At 43.8% G+C, this 16,942-nt stretch overlaps 3 protein-coding genes across 6 annotated transcripts; 1 reads left to right on the plus strand and 2 right to left on the minus strand.

Annotated features, from left to right (window-relative positions):
- Positions 1,363 to 2,474, minus strand: LOC8068727. The gene is made up of 2 exons (XM_002450707.2): positions 2,189 to 2,474; positions 1,363 to 1,860 (listed from the first exon to the last, which is right to left on the minus strand). Exons 1-2 carry the CDS (start codon positions 2,460 to 2,462, stop codon positions 1,421 to 1,423), a joined length of 714 nt encoding a protein of 237 aa, XP_002450752.2. The 5' UTR covers positions 2,463 to 2,474; the 3' UTR covers positions 1,363 to 1,420.
- LOC8068728 lies at positions 2,904 to 15,252 on the minus strand. 4 transcript variants are annotated; one of them, XM_021461436.1, is made up of 5 exons: positions 14,986 to 15,252; positions 14,749 to 14,881; positions 4,950 to 5,148; positions 4,241 to 4,612; positions 2,904 to 4,136 (listed from the first exon to the last, which is right to left on the minus strand). In XM_021461436.1, the coding sequence occupies exons 2-5, from the start codon at positions 14,779 to 14,781 to the stop codon at positions 3,406 to 3,408; spliced, it is 1,335 nt and encodes a 444-aa protein (XP_021317111.1). In that variant the 5' UTR covers positions 14,782 to 14,881; positions 14,986 to 15,252; the 3' UTR covers positions 2,904 to 3,405. The 4 variants fall into 4 exon arrangements, with proteins under 4 accessions (XP_021317111.1, XP_021317113.1, XP_021317112.1 ...); XM_021461438.1 differs by lacking the exon at positions 14,986 to 15,252 and adding an exon at positions 10,760 to 10,965; XM_021461437.1 differs by lacking the exons at positions 14,749 to 14,881; positions 14,986 to 15,252 and adding an exon at positions 9,737 to 10,431.
- On the plus strand, positions 15,245 to 16,324 carry LOC110435949. Its single transcript, XM_021462063.1, has 3 exons — positions 15,245 to 15,252; positions 15,371 to 15,428; positions 15,635 to 16,324. Exons 1-3 carry the CDS (start codon positions 15,245 to 15,247, stop codon positions 16,322 to 16,324), a joined length of 756 nt encoding a protein of 251 aa, XP_021317738.1.

Here is a 16,942-nt window from a genome sequence, read left to right on the forward strand (position 1 = left end):
GTTGTTTTGTACAGCTTTACTTCTGTTTTCTCCCCCTGCTCCCAAAAAAATAGTGCTTCTATTCTAGTGACAGCACTCATTTCAGGTTGCCTTAAATGATTTTTTTTTCTGCTTTTGAATGGAACCAGATAGTACTACAGTGTGAACCAGATAGGTGCTTGAACTCTATATGTGCAATCAAGGTGGGAATCCCTATTGTGAAAGCGCTAGTGATGATGGGTTGCTCATCTGAACAATCAGTGAAAGGGAAGCTCGTCAGAATTGAATTTCTAATGGTATGTAACTAAAGCTTATCATAATTAAAATTTTGAGAAATCTTATCACAATTAATTTGCTCCCTATGAAATACAGGTTTGCGGCTATACCTTCTTACTGAATTCTGAAAAGTTCTATTTCAGTGATATTTTCTCGTTCTCAATCTTCCACACTATAGTCTGAACGTTGTGTCCCGATGATGCAGGGCCTGCAATCACAGACTACATACTGTCCAAAACCCTATATGACTATATGTACCCACTTTGTCAGCTGCAAATTCTTATTGTATTAGCGATACAGGTTATAGCTAATTGAATCATGACTGCACTAACTGTGTATATAATATTTCATTGCCAGGTCCACCTAATTACTTGTGGTTATTCTTGCTGATCAATTTACCTTCCATTTTTGAACAGGCACAATTTCTACTTTCCCAATTGGAAACTACAAAATTATTTCATCACATTTGTTAGCAGATCCTTTTAACTCAAACTTTGTCGCAAGCAAGTAATTCCTGGCGATACATTATGGGTGTGTTTGGTTTGAGGAATGAGGTGATCCATCTTCTTCTCACTCCTCATTTTTGTATTTGGTTTGTGGAATGGAATGAGTTGATCTATCACCACCTCATTCCTCACAAGCTAATAATTAGTATATGCATGAGGAATGAGTTGATTTTATCAAAATTGATGGAATGATCTTATGATGCATCACCTCATGAAGCATGGGATGACTCCACAAACCAAACACATCATATGTAACCATATTGATACATGCTTAGCTCACTTCATGAACTTGTGCTTTTTTAGATTCAAGGTGAACTTGTATAGTTCCAGACAGGACCTTAACACTTTAACGAAGTAGTTGCTCTGTGCCTTTCCCTGCCAAATGACCCGCAGCAAAACCCTGCCTCATGATCCGCAGCCCAAAAAAAAACTTTGTACTCAATTTAGTTTTAAAATCTCAAGATTCTCTATCGCATCGAATTTTTAGACGCATGTATGGAGCATTAAATAAAGATGAAAAAATAACTAATTGCACAGTTTGTCTATTATTTACAAGGTGAATCTTTTGAGCTTAGTTAGTCTATGATTGGACAATAATTGCTAAATACAAACAAAAAATTCACGAACTAAACAAGGCCAAAGATACTATTTTTCTTTGTCTAACAAAACATGGTGTTACAAATATTCTTGAGGACAACGCTAGGAAAGAACATGCCCAAAACGCCGGCGATGACTTTGTGTTGTGAATAAATAATAATCAAGAAAACACAAACGCAGCAAAGGCTGCAGTCATCGCAATGACCCACACGGCGACAATCCCCGCCGGCGCTTCGCCGGAGAGCGGCTCGTAGTATGACGGCGGCACTGACGGGAGACCGCGGCCACGCGCCACGCTGACCTGAAACCGCATCCCCTTGTGGCAGTGCTCCCCGTTCTAGGCGTTCGAGAAGAAGTAGTTGGCGCCCTCCGCCGTGAGCATCACAGCGAGGAGCGCCCCCTCCGGCTTCCACCCGCTGGCGCCGCTCGCCGCGACGCCGGCGCTTGTAGACCGTGGCGTTCGTCGTGTGCACCACCGTGTTGCCGGTGTCCGTCTTGAAGCCTTGCGACATATTGAGCACGTCACACACATCACACATGTCTGTAACTAATCACTAGTGTCGATGGATCGAGCTCAAAAATCATTCTAGACAATATTTGAGTCAAACATTAAAAATATAAATCATAAATAATTTAAGTTGTTGAGTTTGAAAATATGAAAACCATATGAATAAACTTATCTTAAAAAAATGTTTTTATAAAAATATACATATAATATTTTTTGATAAATATTTTTATAAAAATTAAAGTTAGAGAATATGTTAAACAACTTTTTTACACCTATGGAGGGAGTTGGACTTGGACGGGGGAAGGAGAGAGTGAAAACTCACTGAGGTAGTCGCCGAGGTAGAAGGTGCGGTTCACAGCGCAGGCGGAGTAGTTGGCGACAGAGGCGTTCGCCTTCCAGTCAAAGAACCACCCGGTGCCGTCGCCCACGGCGTGGTTCGTGCCAAACAGCGGCAATGGCGCCGTCGTGTTCTTGGTCGGGCTCGCCGTTGAATTGGCCGCGGAGCTTGGGCTCGCTGTCGTGTTGCCTGCGGCTGCAGTGGTCGTTACGGCAAAAACGGCGACTGCTACTCGGAAAATCACTGTAGGAATGCCCATGGTCACAAGCTGGTGAATTGGTGATGTTGTGCTGCTAATGCTAGATTTCTGTCAGAAAGCTTCTGATGCTAAATAGGCGACTATTCTTGAGTGAGGGTGAGGACTAAATTAATGGCGATGTCAACGGTTTATGCGGCATCCAGGTGGGGGCGGCGCCGGCCTGGAAACCCGCAGCCACCTGGCTAGGCACCATGCTTTGGCCGGTGACAGATCTATGGACTGGGAAAAATAGTTACAGTAACTGACAATGGTAACCTTGTGACCAAATTGCCTAAGGAAATGGTGCTCACTTCATCAGACCTTTATATATGATAATAAGTTTAAAAAATAATTACTGTTCAGCGGACCTTGATAGTTGAATAGTTGATAATAAGTATTACTATTGTTGTCTCGAGTGAAGCTAACAATCTTCAGTGCAGAAATTTTCTTACATGATGCTGATTTGGAGCAACGGCAAGCATTTTGTTTTGATAGTTGTTACTGTATATTTACCTCACAAATGTCATATTCACATACAACAATGGGGGCATTGTTCTCGTACAATCATCATGTTTTCCGAGCTCGTTTCTGGAGCTGGAGGTACTGGTGTAGTCATGTTCCTGTAGTCTGTAGATCATCTTAACATTTGAGTGTCTGATTTCTGAGTACTACAACTCAAGTTTCTGACTTCTAAGTACCACAACACTAGAACCCTTGCTGTGAATTGAACCCTTGCAAAGATACCATGCCTGCGACCTGCTGCGGTGATTGAAGTTTGGACTCAGTTACCATCATGATCTAGCGACGTGGTTCAGTTTTCTGGTTCAGAGACTAGGATTTGCCCTCTGCACATCAGCTAATTGCTTTCAAATCTTGAATATAGAGCTTCTATATGAGACTACCTTCACATCTTGAATATAGAGCTTCTATATGAAACTAGTACGAACCTATTTTTAAAGTCCAGTTAATTGATGTCCCCAGATCCATCTTCACTCTTCGAGTCACTTAGCATAGGCATGAATGCTGCAAGAAGAACAGCAACCTTGTTTGCTAGGAACCCTGCGGTGCCAACAAAGAGCTCCGTCGGTGTGAGTTCAAAGCTATCACCTCCAGCACCATACTTCAGTGCAACTGCGCCTGCAACCAGTACTAGTGATAGTATCAACCATGGCCTCCTTACACCACTGAAACCTGTTACCGAGGGCTGTGCACTGCCAGCTTCTGAAGGTGAAGTGATCACAGGCAAACCATCAACTGATCTTTGGAGCAGCAACAGATAGAGGAACCCACCAATGCCACCTATCAGGAACGAATAGGCGGCGCTATCATTGGAAGCCAAGGTGAAGGCGGAGAAGCCAGTGATCACTATAGATGCATCATAGAGCAGCAGAGATTGTTTGAGGTCAGCATACTCTCTCAACCCATCCTCTCTTAGTTCCTTAACGCTTGAAGCTTTGCTTTCTGAGGATAACAACCCTTCTTGAAGATCGGAAAGGCCGACTCCTGAGAGGTCAGTGACAGCCACAGGCCTTGCTTCAGCTACTGAAGCTCCATCATCTCCAAGAAGCTCATTTATTTTCTCAAAAGTGTACTGCAAACCATTGAACTTATGTTCAGGAGTTCCATTAATTTCTTTAGGTGGATCAACCGGTCCATGTATTACTTTCAAGCTCAAACCATCTAATCTCCATGAACCTGACCTTCAAGGATAAGATTGATAAACAAAGGATAGAAAACACTCATCAGGTGAACATACTGCCATTACATTATATTTGCAAAGAACATGAAATGGGATGTACCTGATTCTAGACCGATCCAGACTTCTTTAATCCTTTTCAGTTTTGAGGCCTTGAAAGTGACAACATCAACTGAACCACTTTGGAAGGGTATCAGTTGCGCTGTCTTAATTCCAAGTGTAGGTTGACCCAAATAGATTGCCGGTACTCTTTGTAGCAAGGAGTCACCATCAACATCAATCAAGCAGATTAAGATTGCAGAATTTTTCTCCAAAGATGAACTAAATTCTCTACTTGTGCTAAGCTCCAGCATATAGAACGAATCAGCGTCATCTAGTATGATTGTGTTAAATATCTCCTCAGGAACAGTATTGGGATATGTCTTTAGTTCCTCTGCTGGAAGAAGGCGTGAAGGCTTTACAGAGGGCACCAGATCTGCAGAGTTGAAGGAACAATGGTCAGTTGGTCACTGAATGGTGTGGATACAATGGTAAATTTTCACAACCAACAAACAGAGCTTTCATGGTGTCAATAGTAAAATAAAATGAGAAATTAAATAGGAGAAAACAAACTACAACTACATTGCAGCCGGTAAGTGAAACATTAATATGATTCCTTGTGGAAGCAGAAACAGTTGCATACAACTACGCAATATGAATGCATACTATATTGATGGGTATATTACAAAGAACAATCACATAGAAATACATTGTTTACCAGGGCAAAGAAATAAGCTTGGAGCGACAACATCAAAAGTCTGATCAGACAGTACCTTGAAAGGAAGACCCCTTGGAGAAGCAAGGCATCCTCTGATGTTTGTTTTGTCCTTTTGGTTTCATTCTGTCTGGAAAGACATGGCAATACATTCTCGAGCTATTGTTCAGCAGCAACCATCTGGGCAGAAAATTACGGTGAACTGATGGACGGTGAACTGATGGAGCAACACACCCTGGAGAGAGGATCACCATTCTCTGTAGAAATGATAGCAAAGCAGACGTATTAGCTGTAGCAAACAGGGGTGCAGATAGCTCTGATACACTCGTTACCAACATATTAATTTAAATATCAATGCATACACAGGATTTAAAGCCCATCCACATTTCGTGACTGAACCTTCGGGAGCTGAAGTACAAAGTACAAACTAATTAAGGACCACAAAAAAAATCAAAGGCACCATTAAAACTGTGAGATCAGCGGGCAGGGGGGCAGAGGATACATGTGAAGGTAGCAAATGGCCACCCGTGCACTAGTATTTAATCATGGGATAGCAAGGAGCAGAATTATGCCTAACAAACAAATCAAAGATAATAACATAACTGAACTGCGATAACAGCATGTCAGCATGGACAGGATTTGTCACTATTAGAATAGCACACCTAAAGTGAAGGCAAAATAACCTACCATAGATCATGTCCTATTCCTGCTGTCCCATATGGCAGTGGTACACAAACGAATAAGCTAGGTTGCAAGAAACAAATTTTTTACGCCAAGCTTGATGCTGATAATACTAGTTACCAATGTATTAAATATCAATTTTTTTCTCGAACATGCAAGAGAGCTGGGTATCATTGTATTAAGAAGAAAAAATGGATAAGAACACATACAAGGCACAACCACTAACACCACTATGTCCAAATTAAACAAACTAGCCCTTGACACACAAAGTAGGTGACCTCAACCCAAAATTAACTCCATATTCAGCCCCTAGGAAATGAGATTATTGATACCTGTGCCCCTGCCAAGCTCCAATAAAGAAGCCCCTCACTAGCGAGCAACAGAGCTGTAGCTAGGTTTGGAGATTCAGCATCAAACACACAACAATTACGAATATTCCACGCTCCTAGAATAATGATGGAGTTGAGTCCCTTTCTTAAGTGAACAACCACTGCATTTTAACTTCCGTCCCACCAATCATCAAACAAAGTCTCATCAGACTAGGGGGTAAGCATTTCTAAGCCACACTTTACACAGGAGGAATAACCAGAATTCACAAGCAAAGACGTATTAAATAGCAATGGCTCAATGCATACAGCATTCAAAGCTGACATTTGGTGACCGAACCTATAGGGGAGCTGAAGTACTAAACTAAGCACCACAAAGAAATCAAAGGCGTCATTTGTTTTTGTTCCATATTAGAGCAAAACTATGAGACGAGCGAGGGCAGAGCATACATGTGAAGGTAGCAAATGGCCACCCGTGCAATAGTATTCGATCATGGGATGGCAAGGAGCTGAAGTATGCCTGGCCAAGAAATCAAAGATACTAACATAACTGAACTACAAACTGTGATACCAGCGTGGACACGGTCACCAACCAACTCTGTAACCCACTATTCGATTAGTAAAACCAAAATCACCTAGTACCATATGTCGAACAAGCAAAGGTCGTAACAAAGAATTAGACTTAAAAATTCGTGGCCATAATAGAGCCTGCCTTACCGGAGGTAGGAGGAATTGGCTGAGGCGCGGATGTGGGAGAGATCTCTACCCGGCGGCGCTCCAGTCCACAGGAGGAGACGAGGAGGGCGAGGCCGTCGGATTCCGTGGAGCTGGTGGCGTGTGCTCCGCTTCTTCGTGGAGGGAGGCAAGAGGCGTGCCGCGTTGGAGTTCGGCGGTGGCGAGGAACACGTGGGAGAGGGGACGGAGTCGCGGTTTCGCGGACAGCTACCATTGCGAGGGTGTTTTCGGGATTTCGTGGCTTGATATTTCGTGCGGACAGCTACCCTGGCGCCCTGACGCAACCGGGCACATACTGCCACAGCGGGCCCTCGGCGCGGCCCGGCACGGCCGCCGGCGCTGGCCCCTGCACGGCTAAGGTCTACATGCTGGACGTTGCTTATCTATACCGTTGAATATGTGTAAAACAATAGGGAGAAGTGTGAACACAGTTAGAAGAAGTGCAGCAGCACGAATCTCAGAGCACATTTGGATGGTCCAGATAAGCAATGTTGAGCATGTACATGCTGCATTATATTACTGAACGCAGGGCACGGGCAAGCCCCGATGCGGCGCGCGGCCCTAGAGCGGCCACAGCCGTCGGCGCAGGCACGGCCATTGGCAAGGGGCGCGGCCTGCCCCCATGGCTACCTCCTCCTCTCTTTATTCCTGCACAACGCCCAGTCCTCAAATTATGCCCCTAAAATTCTATTCGCATGCTGGACTAAAAAAATAAGAACCCAAAATTGCATTCAACTCCAGCCCAACACCCTCGGCAAATTGAGATGCGTCGGTGGGGTGGAGACCGGCACGTGCACGAGCTGCGGCTTTGCTCCCCTTGGCAGCAGAAGGCAGCCGGCGAGGGCGTCGGACGGCGGCCCTCCTGCTCTACACGCTGGCGCGCGGCGGCCCTATAGCGGCGGCGGCCCTCGAGCGCGGCCCAGCGTTGCGGCTGCATGGGCGGCGTGGCGGCACGGGGCCGGGCGGCAACGGCGGCAGCGCGGTTCTGTCGTGCGCTACCGTGTGCGGGGTGGGGTGGGGAGGGGGGAAAGTGGGGTGTTATTGTTATTGTTGTTGTTGTTGTTGTTGCTGCTGCTGCTACTGTTGCTGCTGTATTTAAATTCCACATATTTATTTTATTACAATTCTTAATATTTAATTATAAAGTAATCTTGAAGATTACACCTATATTAAGACGTAATACTAAAAATTACGCATCGACATCTACTAATCCTGGAGTTTAATTGTGCGGGCATGTTGGACATCGCAAAGAGAGATTTTGAGATGCTCGCCGTGAATGGCAGCAACTACCTCACTTGGACGACCGACATCAAGATCAGACTCGATGGCATGCACCTTGTTCATACCATTGTCTAGCCTGAAGCTGGCAAGGATGAGCACACAAAGCAAGACAAGACGAGGGCGTTGCACTACCCGCGACACTACTAACGGTTGATAAGTGTTACTTTTAACCACCAACTAAACATGCATAAATGCTCATAATGAAATATATGTATAGGATAGGGGTTCAATCGATAGAGTTCCACGAGTTTTGGTATATGTGTGTTTTTCAAGGATTAAACAGGAAAATAGGAGAAGATATAGTGGACGTCGGTGTAAAAGTCATATTCCAACGTAATCCTGAGAGAAGAACGTTATAGAGAATACCAAAGGTGAGACTCTGCAAAGAGGTGCCCACCAGGCATAGGGCCAGGTCGGCGGACCTAGGGGCTAGGGCGGCCGACCCAGCCTGGCCCCACCTAGCGTGGCCTTCTCTCACATTCCTCCACCAACCTCAAGGATTGATCTCCACCATTGTTTAAGTCGGTTTGATCCAATGGCCCATGTTCATTCCACAGGGCTATAAATACCAAGCCCTCTAGATGAAAGCATTCTCCTCTAAGTTGAAACCCTGATTCTGCTTCTACGTCAAGAGTTCCTATATAGAGAATCAAGAGAAGCATTGAGAGAAGATTAGTCTTGTAGTGCACAAGTGATTAGGGCTAGTCTTATTTAGAAATAGAGAGATAGAGTGTTGGGAAGAGTTCGGGAAAGCTTCGGCTTGTTGGTGGCTCCTCTTCGGCTTGTACCTACGGGATCAAGTTCCATTAACTCTGGAGCCTCCTTGTGAGAGTCTTTTAGTATTCAACTTCTAATTCAAGTAAGTTCGTTGTTATTATTATTCATTTGGTTTACGACTAGTATGAATTCTAGGAATGGAAGCTTTTAAAGACAGAGGGAGTATGATATTCTAGGAATTGAAGCTTTCAAAGATAGAGGGAGTATGATCTACTCACTATTTTTCTAGGTTGTTTTTATATTTATTTTGGCTAAATCTTTGAAAAAAGTAAATTATAGAAAACATAAAATAGAAAGTCTAATTTTATTGGATTCCACATGAGTAAATCTATATAGTAAACTTTTGATATGATATGATATACTTTAGTATAAAAGTTTTGCTCTAGCTTTAGATCTATGCTTTTCTATGATTATTTCGTAGCTGCAGTTTTTGTAGTCTGATGAAATTTTTATGGTGTACTAGTCATTGTATGCTTGAGATGTTGTAAAAATTTCACGCTCATTGAATCCTGCATGTCCGATAGATTTATTCAAGTTTATGCTTATTAAATAGTTTTTAAAATGGTTAAAAGTGTGTAAAATTAGAAAACATGTGTTCTCTATGTAACATTACTATTTTTATATCTTATTAACACTTAAAATAATCATGTTATCATAGAGAAAATTACACTAAGAACATACATTTTCTATTTTTACACACTTTTAACTATTTTTAAACTATTTAATAAGCATAAACCTGAATAAGTCAAGAGTTCCTATATAGAGAATCAAGAGAAGCATTGAGAGAAGATTAGTCTTGTAGTGCACAAGTGATTAGGGCTACTCTTATTTAGAAATAGAGAGATAGAGTGTTGGGAAGAGTTGGGGAAAGCTTCGGCTTGTTGGTGGCTCCTCTTCGGCTTGTACCTATGGGATCAAGTTTGCTGCTTATATTTCACTACCTCCCCGTGTCAGGATTGGGTTTTGCTCGCCTGTTTGTATGATTTGGGAGCGGAATTAAATCATAAGCAGGAGGATACAGTGTCTGATAAGAATAAGTATTAACCTTATGTTTTATTCCAAACTGGTCTCTCATGACCTCTGCTATCTTATCGGCCCAATAGGCATCGGCATCCTACCGATGTGCGGGTTGAATTTCTGGCACCTGCTGATAAGCTTCCACGTGTCTCTGGGGTACACAGTCTCCAAGAAACATTACATTGGCCATAGCTTGTTGACCACCAACCTGTTGAGCGAGATTCATCGGCTGATTTACTGGTCCTTGATTCTGAAAACCGACTTGCATGTGTCCTTGCTGGAATCCCGCAGCCTGATGATTCTACTATGTCACATGTGGAAAGAACAACTGCTCTGTCCAACCATTATTGGCGTTCATCGGCATATGTCCTACCGATGGTTAATAATTAGTTGTCATTGCTGGATTGGCATAACCTGTTTGAGTCACAAACCTCGGTTGAGTTGGCAACGGATTTGCCGATGAATTTGCATTAGGCATCTGGAATGTCGGCATTTGAAAATTCCCTGTAATAGGTCTTGCAGTAGTAGTTGTTGAATACTGAAGAATTTGAGTCATCGGCGAAACTAGGGGTGCTGATGTCATAGGAGCCTTCCCTGCTAAGTCAGTTACCTGAGATGTTCCAGAACAAAAAACTCTGGAGGCATACCATATCCCCACCAATTGAGAGGAACTTGATAATTCTGAAACACAGACCCTGACATTGCCGATGTCGATAAATCTGTGTTGAGCTGAACCCGTCCCCCTAATGTCATTGGATTAGGTCTCATCGGTGTAGATTGCTCATTAGTCAACCCTATTGTGCTTGGAGGAGAAGTAGCTTGTGTACCTGCAACGGCTGGAAGAGCCGATGGAGCTGTATCCGATGACAAACCTGACTGATGATAGGTCAGGCCAGCATATAGTGGTGGTGTCTGTCCTTCTTTAAAAGTTCTAGCCACAACATTGTAAACAGTATTGGCCAGCACATTGGAGTGATTAATCAAGGCACGATTAATAGCATTATCAACCATGTCTTGCAATTTACCATGATTGGGATCAAAAGTAACCTACCGAGGCATCGGCAGCTCTTGCTTCTGGATAACATCCCCGCTCCTGTTGACGCTAAAGGACTTCAAGCAAAGCTGCTTGTATTCCTCCATAGCCCTCTCCATAGCCTGCTTCTGCTTGTCCCTGAGATCGGCTTCTGTCACAACAATGACATTCTCCGTGTCGAGATCAACAGTAGCCATGTTGATTTTGTTGATAGATTGGTCCCACTAGGCATGCCAAAATATGTGTTGATGCAAAAATAGATCAGCAAACATAAAGGGCTAATACTCAATTCAAACGTTGAGGTGTGCCAGCCGATTTGACCTAGCAATCAACAAAGGTGATAACTTGAATACTTTGGTCCCGACAACAGCGATACGCCCGAATGACATGGCCAAGAGGTACTCACGCGGAACTCGAGAATTCGCCGAGTGTTGCTCGATGAATCCTTAAGAACTCGTAAAGAAAAGAAAATGTGCAGATTGACGAAGTCGTCGAAAAAGTAGATGTAATAGTAGATGTAAAAACTTGTGTATGATATTTATTAATTGTCCTCCTTACATCGCTACTAGGCTTATATTTATACTCTGTCCTAAAGAGTTACAACCGTATATGACTAGGATTTAATTCTAAACTAAACAGGACTCTTACGTAAGGCAAACTCTAACAAATATGGAAAAGAAACACCTATCTATTCTGGTAATCAGCATATCACTGTTGCCTTCCTAGCAACTCCCACATCTCCCTTCATCATCATCGGCATACTCCTTGTATCCTTTCATCATCAACGGCATATTCCCTGTATCCTTACCAACTCCCATACCTTTCCTCATCGGCATCAGCAATCATCAACATCGGCAACCAATCAGTAATGATCAATGGCTACCGCCAAGCTTAGCAACATCTTCCACCCATCATCCAGTCATCAACATCATTAGCTATCGACAATCTTCTCACCAACTAGACACAACATCTCCTTGACTGCCGATTAAGTTTCACTGACTACCCCGACTTGTGCCCAAACAACGGTGTCAACAAAACCGGACTTGGAAGCTTAGGCAAATCAACATAGTTTAAGTCTACAATTAGAAGCTCATGATGCTTAGAGTACAAGAACAAGACAAAAATGCAAATGAATATCTAGACTTAAATGTTTCTTCAAGTGATATCCAACAAATGGTACTCATGATGATAATAGCAAATGTTCAAGATAGCAAACAAGTGGTTCCATACTAGAAGACCTTTAATTGATAGAAGATTTTCATTTGGTATTGGACAAGGTCTTCCAAATAATATCACATCTCTACATGTGGTATCTATCATACAAGAAGGTGGTTCCACAAGTGATCCTCAACTTTAAGTGACCATCAAGAGAAGAAAAGTTCCCTCACCAATAAGATTGTCAAGTGAATGACCCATGCTATGACATAGGGGGAGGTTCCCCACCAAATGGTATCAAGGTCAAAGATCCTATGTGGTATCTCAAGAGCAATACAAATGATGTCATTCCAACACATATGGTTATGTCCATAAAAAATGCAAGATTCAAGCCTCAACCATCTACCTCATATGCAATCATTTGTCACAATGAGATGCACACTTTTTCAATTGGTGTCAAGTGATTTAATTGGTATCACATACTTTTTATAGAAATTGATGACAAAGGGGGAGAAATTTGTGCAAAGATATAAAATATGGGAAGTTGGTTTAAACATGGACATGGACAAAGAGGGAACAACATTAAGGAAAAGAGATGGATCAAAATTCTTGGACAAGAGAAGCACACAAGTAGGAGGAGCAGGCTCATGAACCTTGTTTTTTTGCATTTGATATGTGTATATTCATGTGCTTGCTTACATTGCATAAGTTTTTAAATTCTATATGCATGTTTGTGTGGTGTATGCTAGTTATAGAACTTGATGAATGATATGATAACTAGCATGCATAGGTTGGTAACTAGACTTGTCTTCAAAAGGTAAAAACTAGACCCTTGCTTATAATGTTGATCTCATAGGGTTTCTAGTGTTTTTGTTGTCTAGCTACTAATGGTGCTAAGGATGGTGTACATTGAATACTTCAAATGATATCGAATTTGGTTTCAAGCTACAAAGGTTTATTCTATACACCTTAGCACTTAGTAGGGTTTTATGGTGCTTATCCGAATCTTGATATAGAGCTTAAATGTTGGATAAGTAGCATAAAATCCAAATCAAGTTAGCAATTTACACTTGTGTGAAGTGCTAGCTTGAAAAAGCTTAATTTCCATATCTTTGTAGAGTTGTCATCAATTAACAAAAAGGGGGAGATTGAAAGGTCCTTGTTTGGTTTTGGTAATTGAGTGACAACTTAAGTGGACTAATAGTATTTATGTGAGATACATAGGAGATTAGTCCACAGGTGATTACGTAATGATGAAGGAGCTCATTGCATATGAGACATGACATGGAGTCATGTGACCAAGGTGGAGAAGATCAAGATGAGGCTTGGCTCGATGGACTGGTTGCAAGAGTGAAGGGCAAGTCGGAGGCTTTGAAGTGAGGGACCGCGTGTGACGGTGAAGCTTGAGCAAGACTTGGCGCTGATGGACCAAGGCAACGGTGAAGAGCAAGTGAGGTCAAGATCGATGAACCAATACAGTCATGTGATGATATGAACTGGATCATATAATTTGGTGATTCGTTGCTACATGTGTTGCATCAACATTGTAGGAGATAGAATGGAAAGCGCAAGGCAAAGGTATAACCTAGGGCATTTCCATTTCACTGGTCATAAGTGTGTAGAGAAGATCACAACAGATGGTGTTAGCACATTCGGCGCTTTTGAGAAAATGAAACGCATATTTTCTATTGCATCGGTGGGAATTTTGGAGAAGTTATGGGAGTCACCGGAGAGGCACCAGACGCTACACCGTGTGTCCGGTGCGCTCTCGGTTTCAAGCACTGTTAACGCTAAGCACCGAACGCGGGCTAGATTCTGTTCATGCGTCCGGTGTGGCTTGACTTCAGCAGGTGCTTCTCACTAAGAGCACCAGACGCTCAGGGAGTGTCCGGTGGTGTGAGTCCAGTGACCCTGCGAGTTTGTTTTGCTCTTTGCGTACAGGTCCGATGTGCACAGGACACATCCGGTGTGGACCAGCAGAGCGTCCGGTGTGGCTGGTGCAGGCACATGCATGTGTTAGCCATTGGCGGCAACGGTCGAGTTCAAATGGCTTACGAGAATCCTGCAAACTTGTTAGGAGCAACTGCAAAGAATCACGAGCAAAGCAAGGGTTTACTCAGCCTTTATATTCTCTAAAATCTCTAAAATCATTATTAAAGCCCCATGTGAATCTCGGCTTAGCTACAAGGCCCATGATTAGCAGGGCGTAAAATACAAGAGGAAAACCCCAAATCGGCAGCTCTACTTGGCGTTGCAGGTCGAGTCCGGCAGATAGCAGTAGTAGTAGGTCGGTTCCGTTTAGTACCACATCGCCTATGTTAGCGAACGCACGTCTCCAACGATGTATAAAAGTAGGCTGTGGGCTAATGCTCCAACTCATCTTTGCGCTTGGGGCAATGACGCAGCTCATGAGGTATTACCGAGGCGCGTCAATTGCTGGTTGAAAACTATTTCCAAACCCCCTCAGCGCGGCCCACCAGGGCGCCAGAGAATTTCTGGAAGGGCTCCCTCTAACCAGGGTAAAGCCCACAATTGACTGAAAATTTTAGAGGCCTTACAGTTGCTAAGCAATCAGCAGTTCGTAACTGGAAATAATTGTTTTGGCTGTTTCAGCTGTTTTATCAAAGCAGCTTAGATATGACTTTATCATAGAGTCTAAATAAGATTTGGAGTCTTATTTTTTCTACTTCTTTCTTTAATAAATATGATTTTACATCAGTAAAATACCATAAATTATTTTGTACTCTGTAATAGAGTCTTGTATTGGATGCTCTGGGATGCTCTTAGCCTTCGTTATTGTACAGTTTCCCAGAGTACTCTGACAAAACGGACAGGAAGGTGAGCAAACTTACGTCAGTGAAAAGGATGCCGGCGACACCTGCCATAGCGAACCGGCAGTGCACGAGCTCGGCCTGAACGTACCACTTCAAGCTTGCCGGATCCTCGCCGAGGCCCAAGGGATCGAAGCCGAAGTCACCTGGTAGTCTGCAACAAATCATCAGAGATAACTACTCCACTGTCAGCTGACGAACATCCATCGCCCGCAGAGAAATAAGCACCGCAGATATCAGAGCAGTCAGAAAACCGACGTGCCGTCGAGGTGAGGAGGCGGGTCCAGTCCGGGCAACCAGGTCGGCCGCTGAGTGCCGGCGGCTCGGACGGCGACGACCCGAGCTCTGGACAAATACAGCCGGGAATGGTTGTTGCGTGCTTGATGATCTTGTCTTTTGGCCGGGGGTGTTGGACAAAAAGAAGCTCTCGGTTCTGGATATGGAATTAGAGGCGTTCGTTGCTTCGTTCAAAGGCTGACGGGCTGTGAAGCTGATGCCAGGGCGGAAAAGCGCAAAAATGTGGTGGTTTGCCAGGCTCCGATCTGATAAGGCGAGGAGAACTTTTTGGGCCACACTATCTGTGGTCTGTGGACTGGCACGAGCATTCCAGCTACTGGTTGGTGGTATTTTCTTCTTTTTGCAGGCTGAGACGTGAAGTAACAGATGGGCCTCTGGCGGGCCGTGTTCCTCTGCATTCAATGGTTCGTTAGTTTTTTTTTCTTTTGTTTCGAAAAAAAATTGGGTAAATTTTTTTTTCAAGAAATGTTTGGAAAGTTTAGCTTGAGAGAACAGAGTACATGACAAGAATTTGAGAGTGTATGCCAACCAGGACTTACGGCCCGCAATGGTTCGTGCATAAATGTGGTGATATTAAGTTTTTACAACTATTCCAGTATCTACTTTTCAGCACCACCCTTTTGAGTCCATCACTCCTAACGCGGCGCCGCCTTCCAAGTTCCTGCTGAAGAAAGAGGGTGAAGATGAAAAGGTGCCGGCGATCCTAAACAAGGAGTACTCGGCGTGGATAGCCAAGGACCAACAGGTCCTGAGCTATCTGCTTGTTTCCCTGTCGAAGGAGATCCTTCTCCAAGTCTCCAATGCCACGACGGCGTCCGAGGTGTGGGCAGGCATAGAATCTTTCTTTGCCTCCCAATCACGTGTGAAGATCATCAGCACCGGGATGGCCTTGGGCAATGCATCCAAAGGCTCATCCACCGTCGCAGAGTATTACTCCAAGATGAAAACACTCGCCAACGAGATGGCATCAGCGGGGCGTCGCCAGGAGGATGACGAGTTTGTGCCCTACATCTTGAATGGGCTCGACGAAGACTTTGATGCCGTGGTGACAGCGGTTGCTGCTAGGGTTGAACCCATCACACCTGGTGAGCTTTATACTAAGATGATTAGTCATGAACAAAGATTGGAACTGCGCAGTGGAGGATCTCAGTCCTCTGTCAATCTTGCGTCGTGCTGTGGTCATGGCGGAGGGAATCAGAAGGGTCTGCGCCCTGGATCTGGATCTGGTGGTAACAACCATCAGAATCAGAAGGGCGGGTGGAACAACAACAATGCCAACAAAGATCAAGCTCCTTTTTAGTAGGGTCTGATTTGTCAGGTCTGTGGGAAGGAGGGACACCCTACATATCGTTGCTTCAAGAGGTTTAACCGATCCTTCACCGGGCCACCGCAGAAGTCCGCCTCTGCCGCCACCTCGACATATGGAGTAGATACCAACTGGTATATGGACTCCGAAGCTACTGACCACATCACCAGCGAGTTGGACAAGCTGTCCGTCCGCAACAGGTACGACAGCGGCGACCATGTTCACACCGCCAATGGTTTAGGTATGAAGATTTCACATGTTGGTCATAGTTTTGTGCAATCTCCATCGCATAAAATTCATCTAAATAATATACTTCATGTTCCTGATGCTAGCAAAAGTTTAGTATCTGTTAATCGTCTCACACGAGACAATAATGTTTTTGTTGAGTTCCATCCTGATCATTTTCTTATAAAGGAGGCGGTGAAGAAGAACATACTCCTCAGAGGCAAGGTTGAAGGAGGTCTCTATCCTATCGTGAGTAGGTCATCACTAAATAAGCAAGCACTTGGCGTCATCAAACCGTCTTCCTCCACATGGCACAGTCGGCCAGCTCCTCTAGTGGTTCATCGAGTCCTTAGTCATCATAATCTTCCCTTTGTTCAGGATGAAAAC

Source organism: Sorghum bicolor, chromosome 5, assembly GCF_000003195.3.
Source record: "Sorghum bicolor cultivar BTx623 chromosome 5, Sorghum_bicolor_NCBIv3, whole genome shotgun sequence".
NCBI classification, from domain to species: Eukaryota; Viridiplantae; Streptophyta; class Magnoliopsida; order Poales; family Poaceae; genus Sorghum; species Sorghum bicolor.

What these genes read in the sequence shown, in the direction of transcription:
- LOC8068727 (XM_002450707.2), bottom strand. Translation starts at nt 2,462, where the DNA reads ATGGGCATTCCTACAGTGATTTTCCGAGTAGCAGTCGCCGTTTTTGCC. An exon ending in CTACCTCGGCGACTACCTCA is followed by an intron (nt 1,861 to 2,188) that starts GTGAGTTTTCAC and finishes ATATGTCGCAAG; the next exon opens with GCTTCAAGACGGACACCGGC.
- LOC8068728 (XM_021461436.1), bottom strand. Translation starts at nt 14,781, where the DNA reads ATGGCAGGTGTCGCCGGCATCCTTTTCACTGAC. An exon ending in CCGGCATCCTTTTCACTGAC is followed by an intron (nt 5,149 to 14,748) that starts GTAAGTTTGCTC and finishes TCATTTCTACAG; the next exon opens with AGAATGGTGATCCTCTCTCC. An exon ending in CAAGGGGTCTTCCTTTCAAG is followed by an intron (nt 4,613 to 4,949) that starts GTACTGTCTGAT and finishes TCAACTCTGCAG; the next exon opens with ATCTGGTGCCCTCTGTAAAG.
- LOC110435949 (XM_021462063.1), top strand. An exon ending in GTGTTCCTCTGCATTCAATG is followed by an intron (nt 15,429 to 15,634) that starts GTTCGTTAGTTT and finishes TCTACTTTTCAG; the next exon opens with CACCACCCTTTTGAGTCCAT.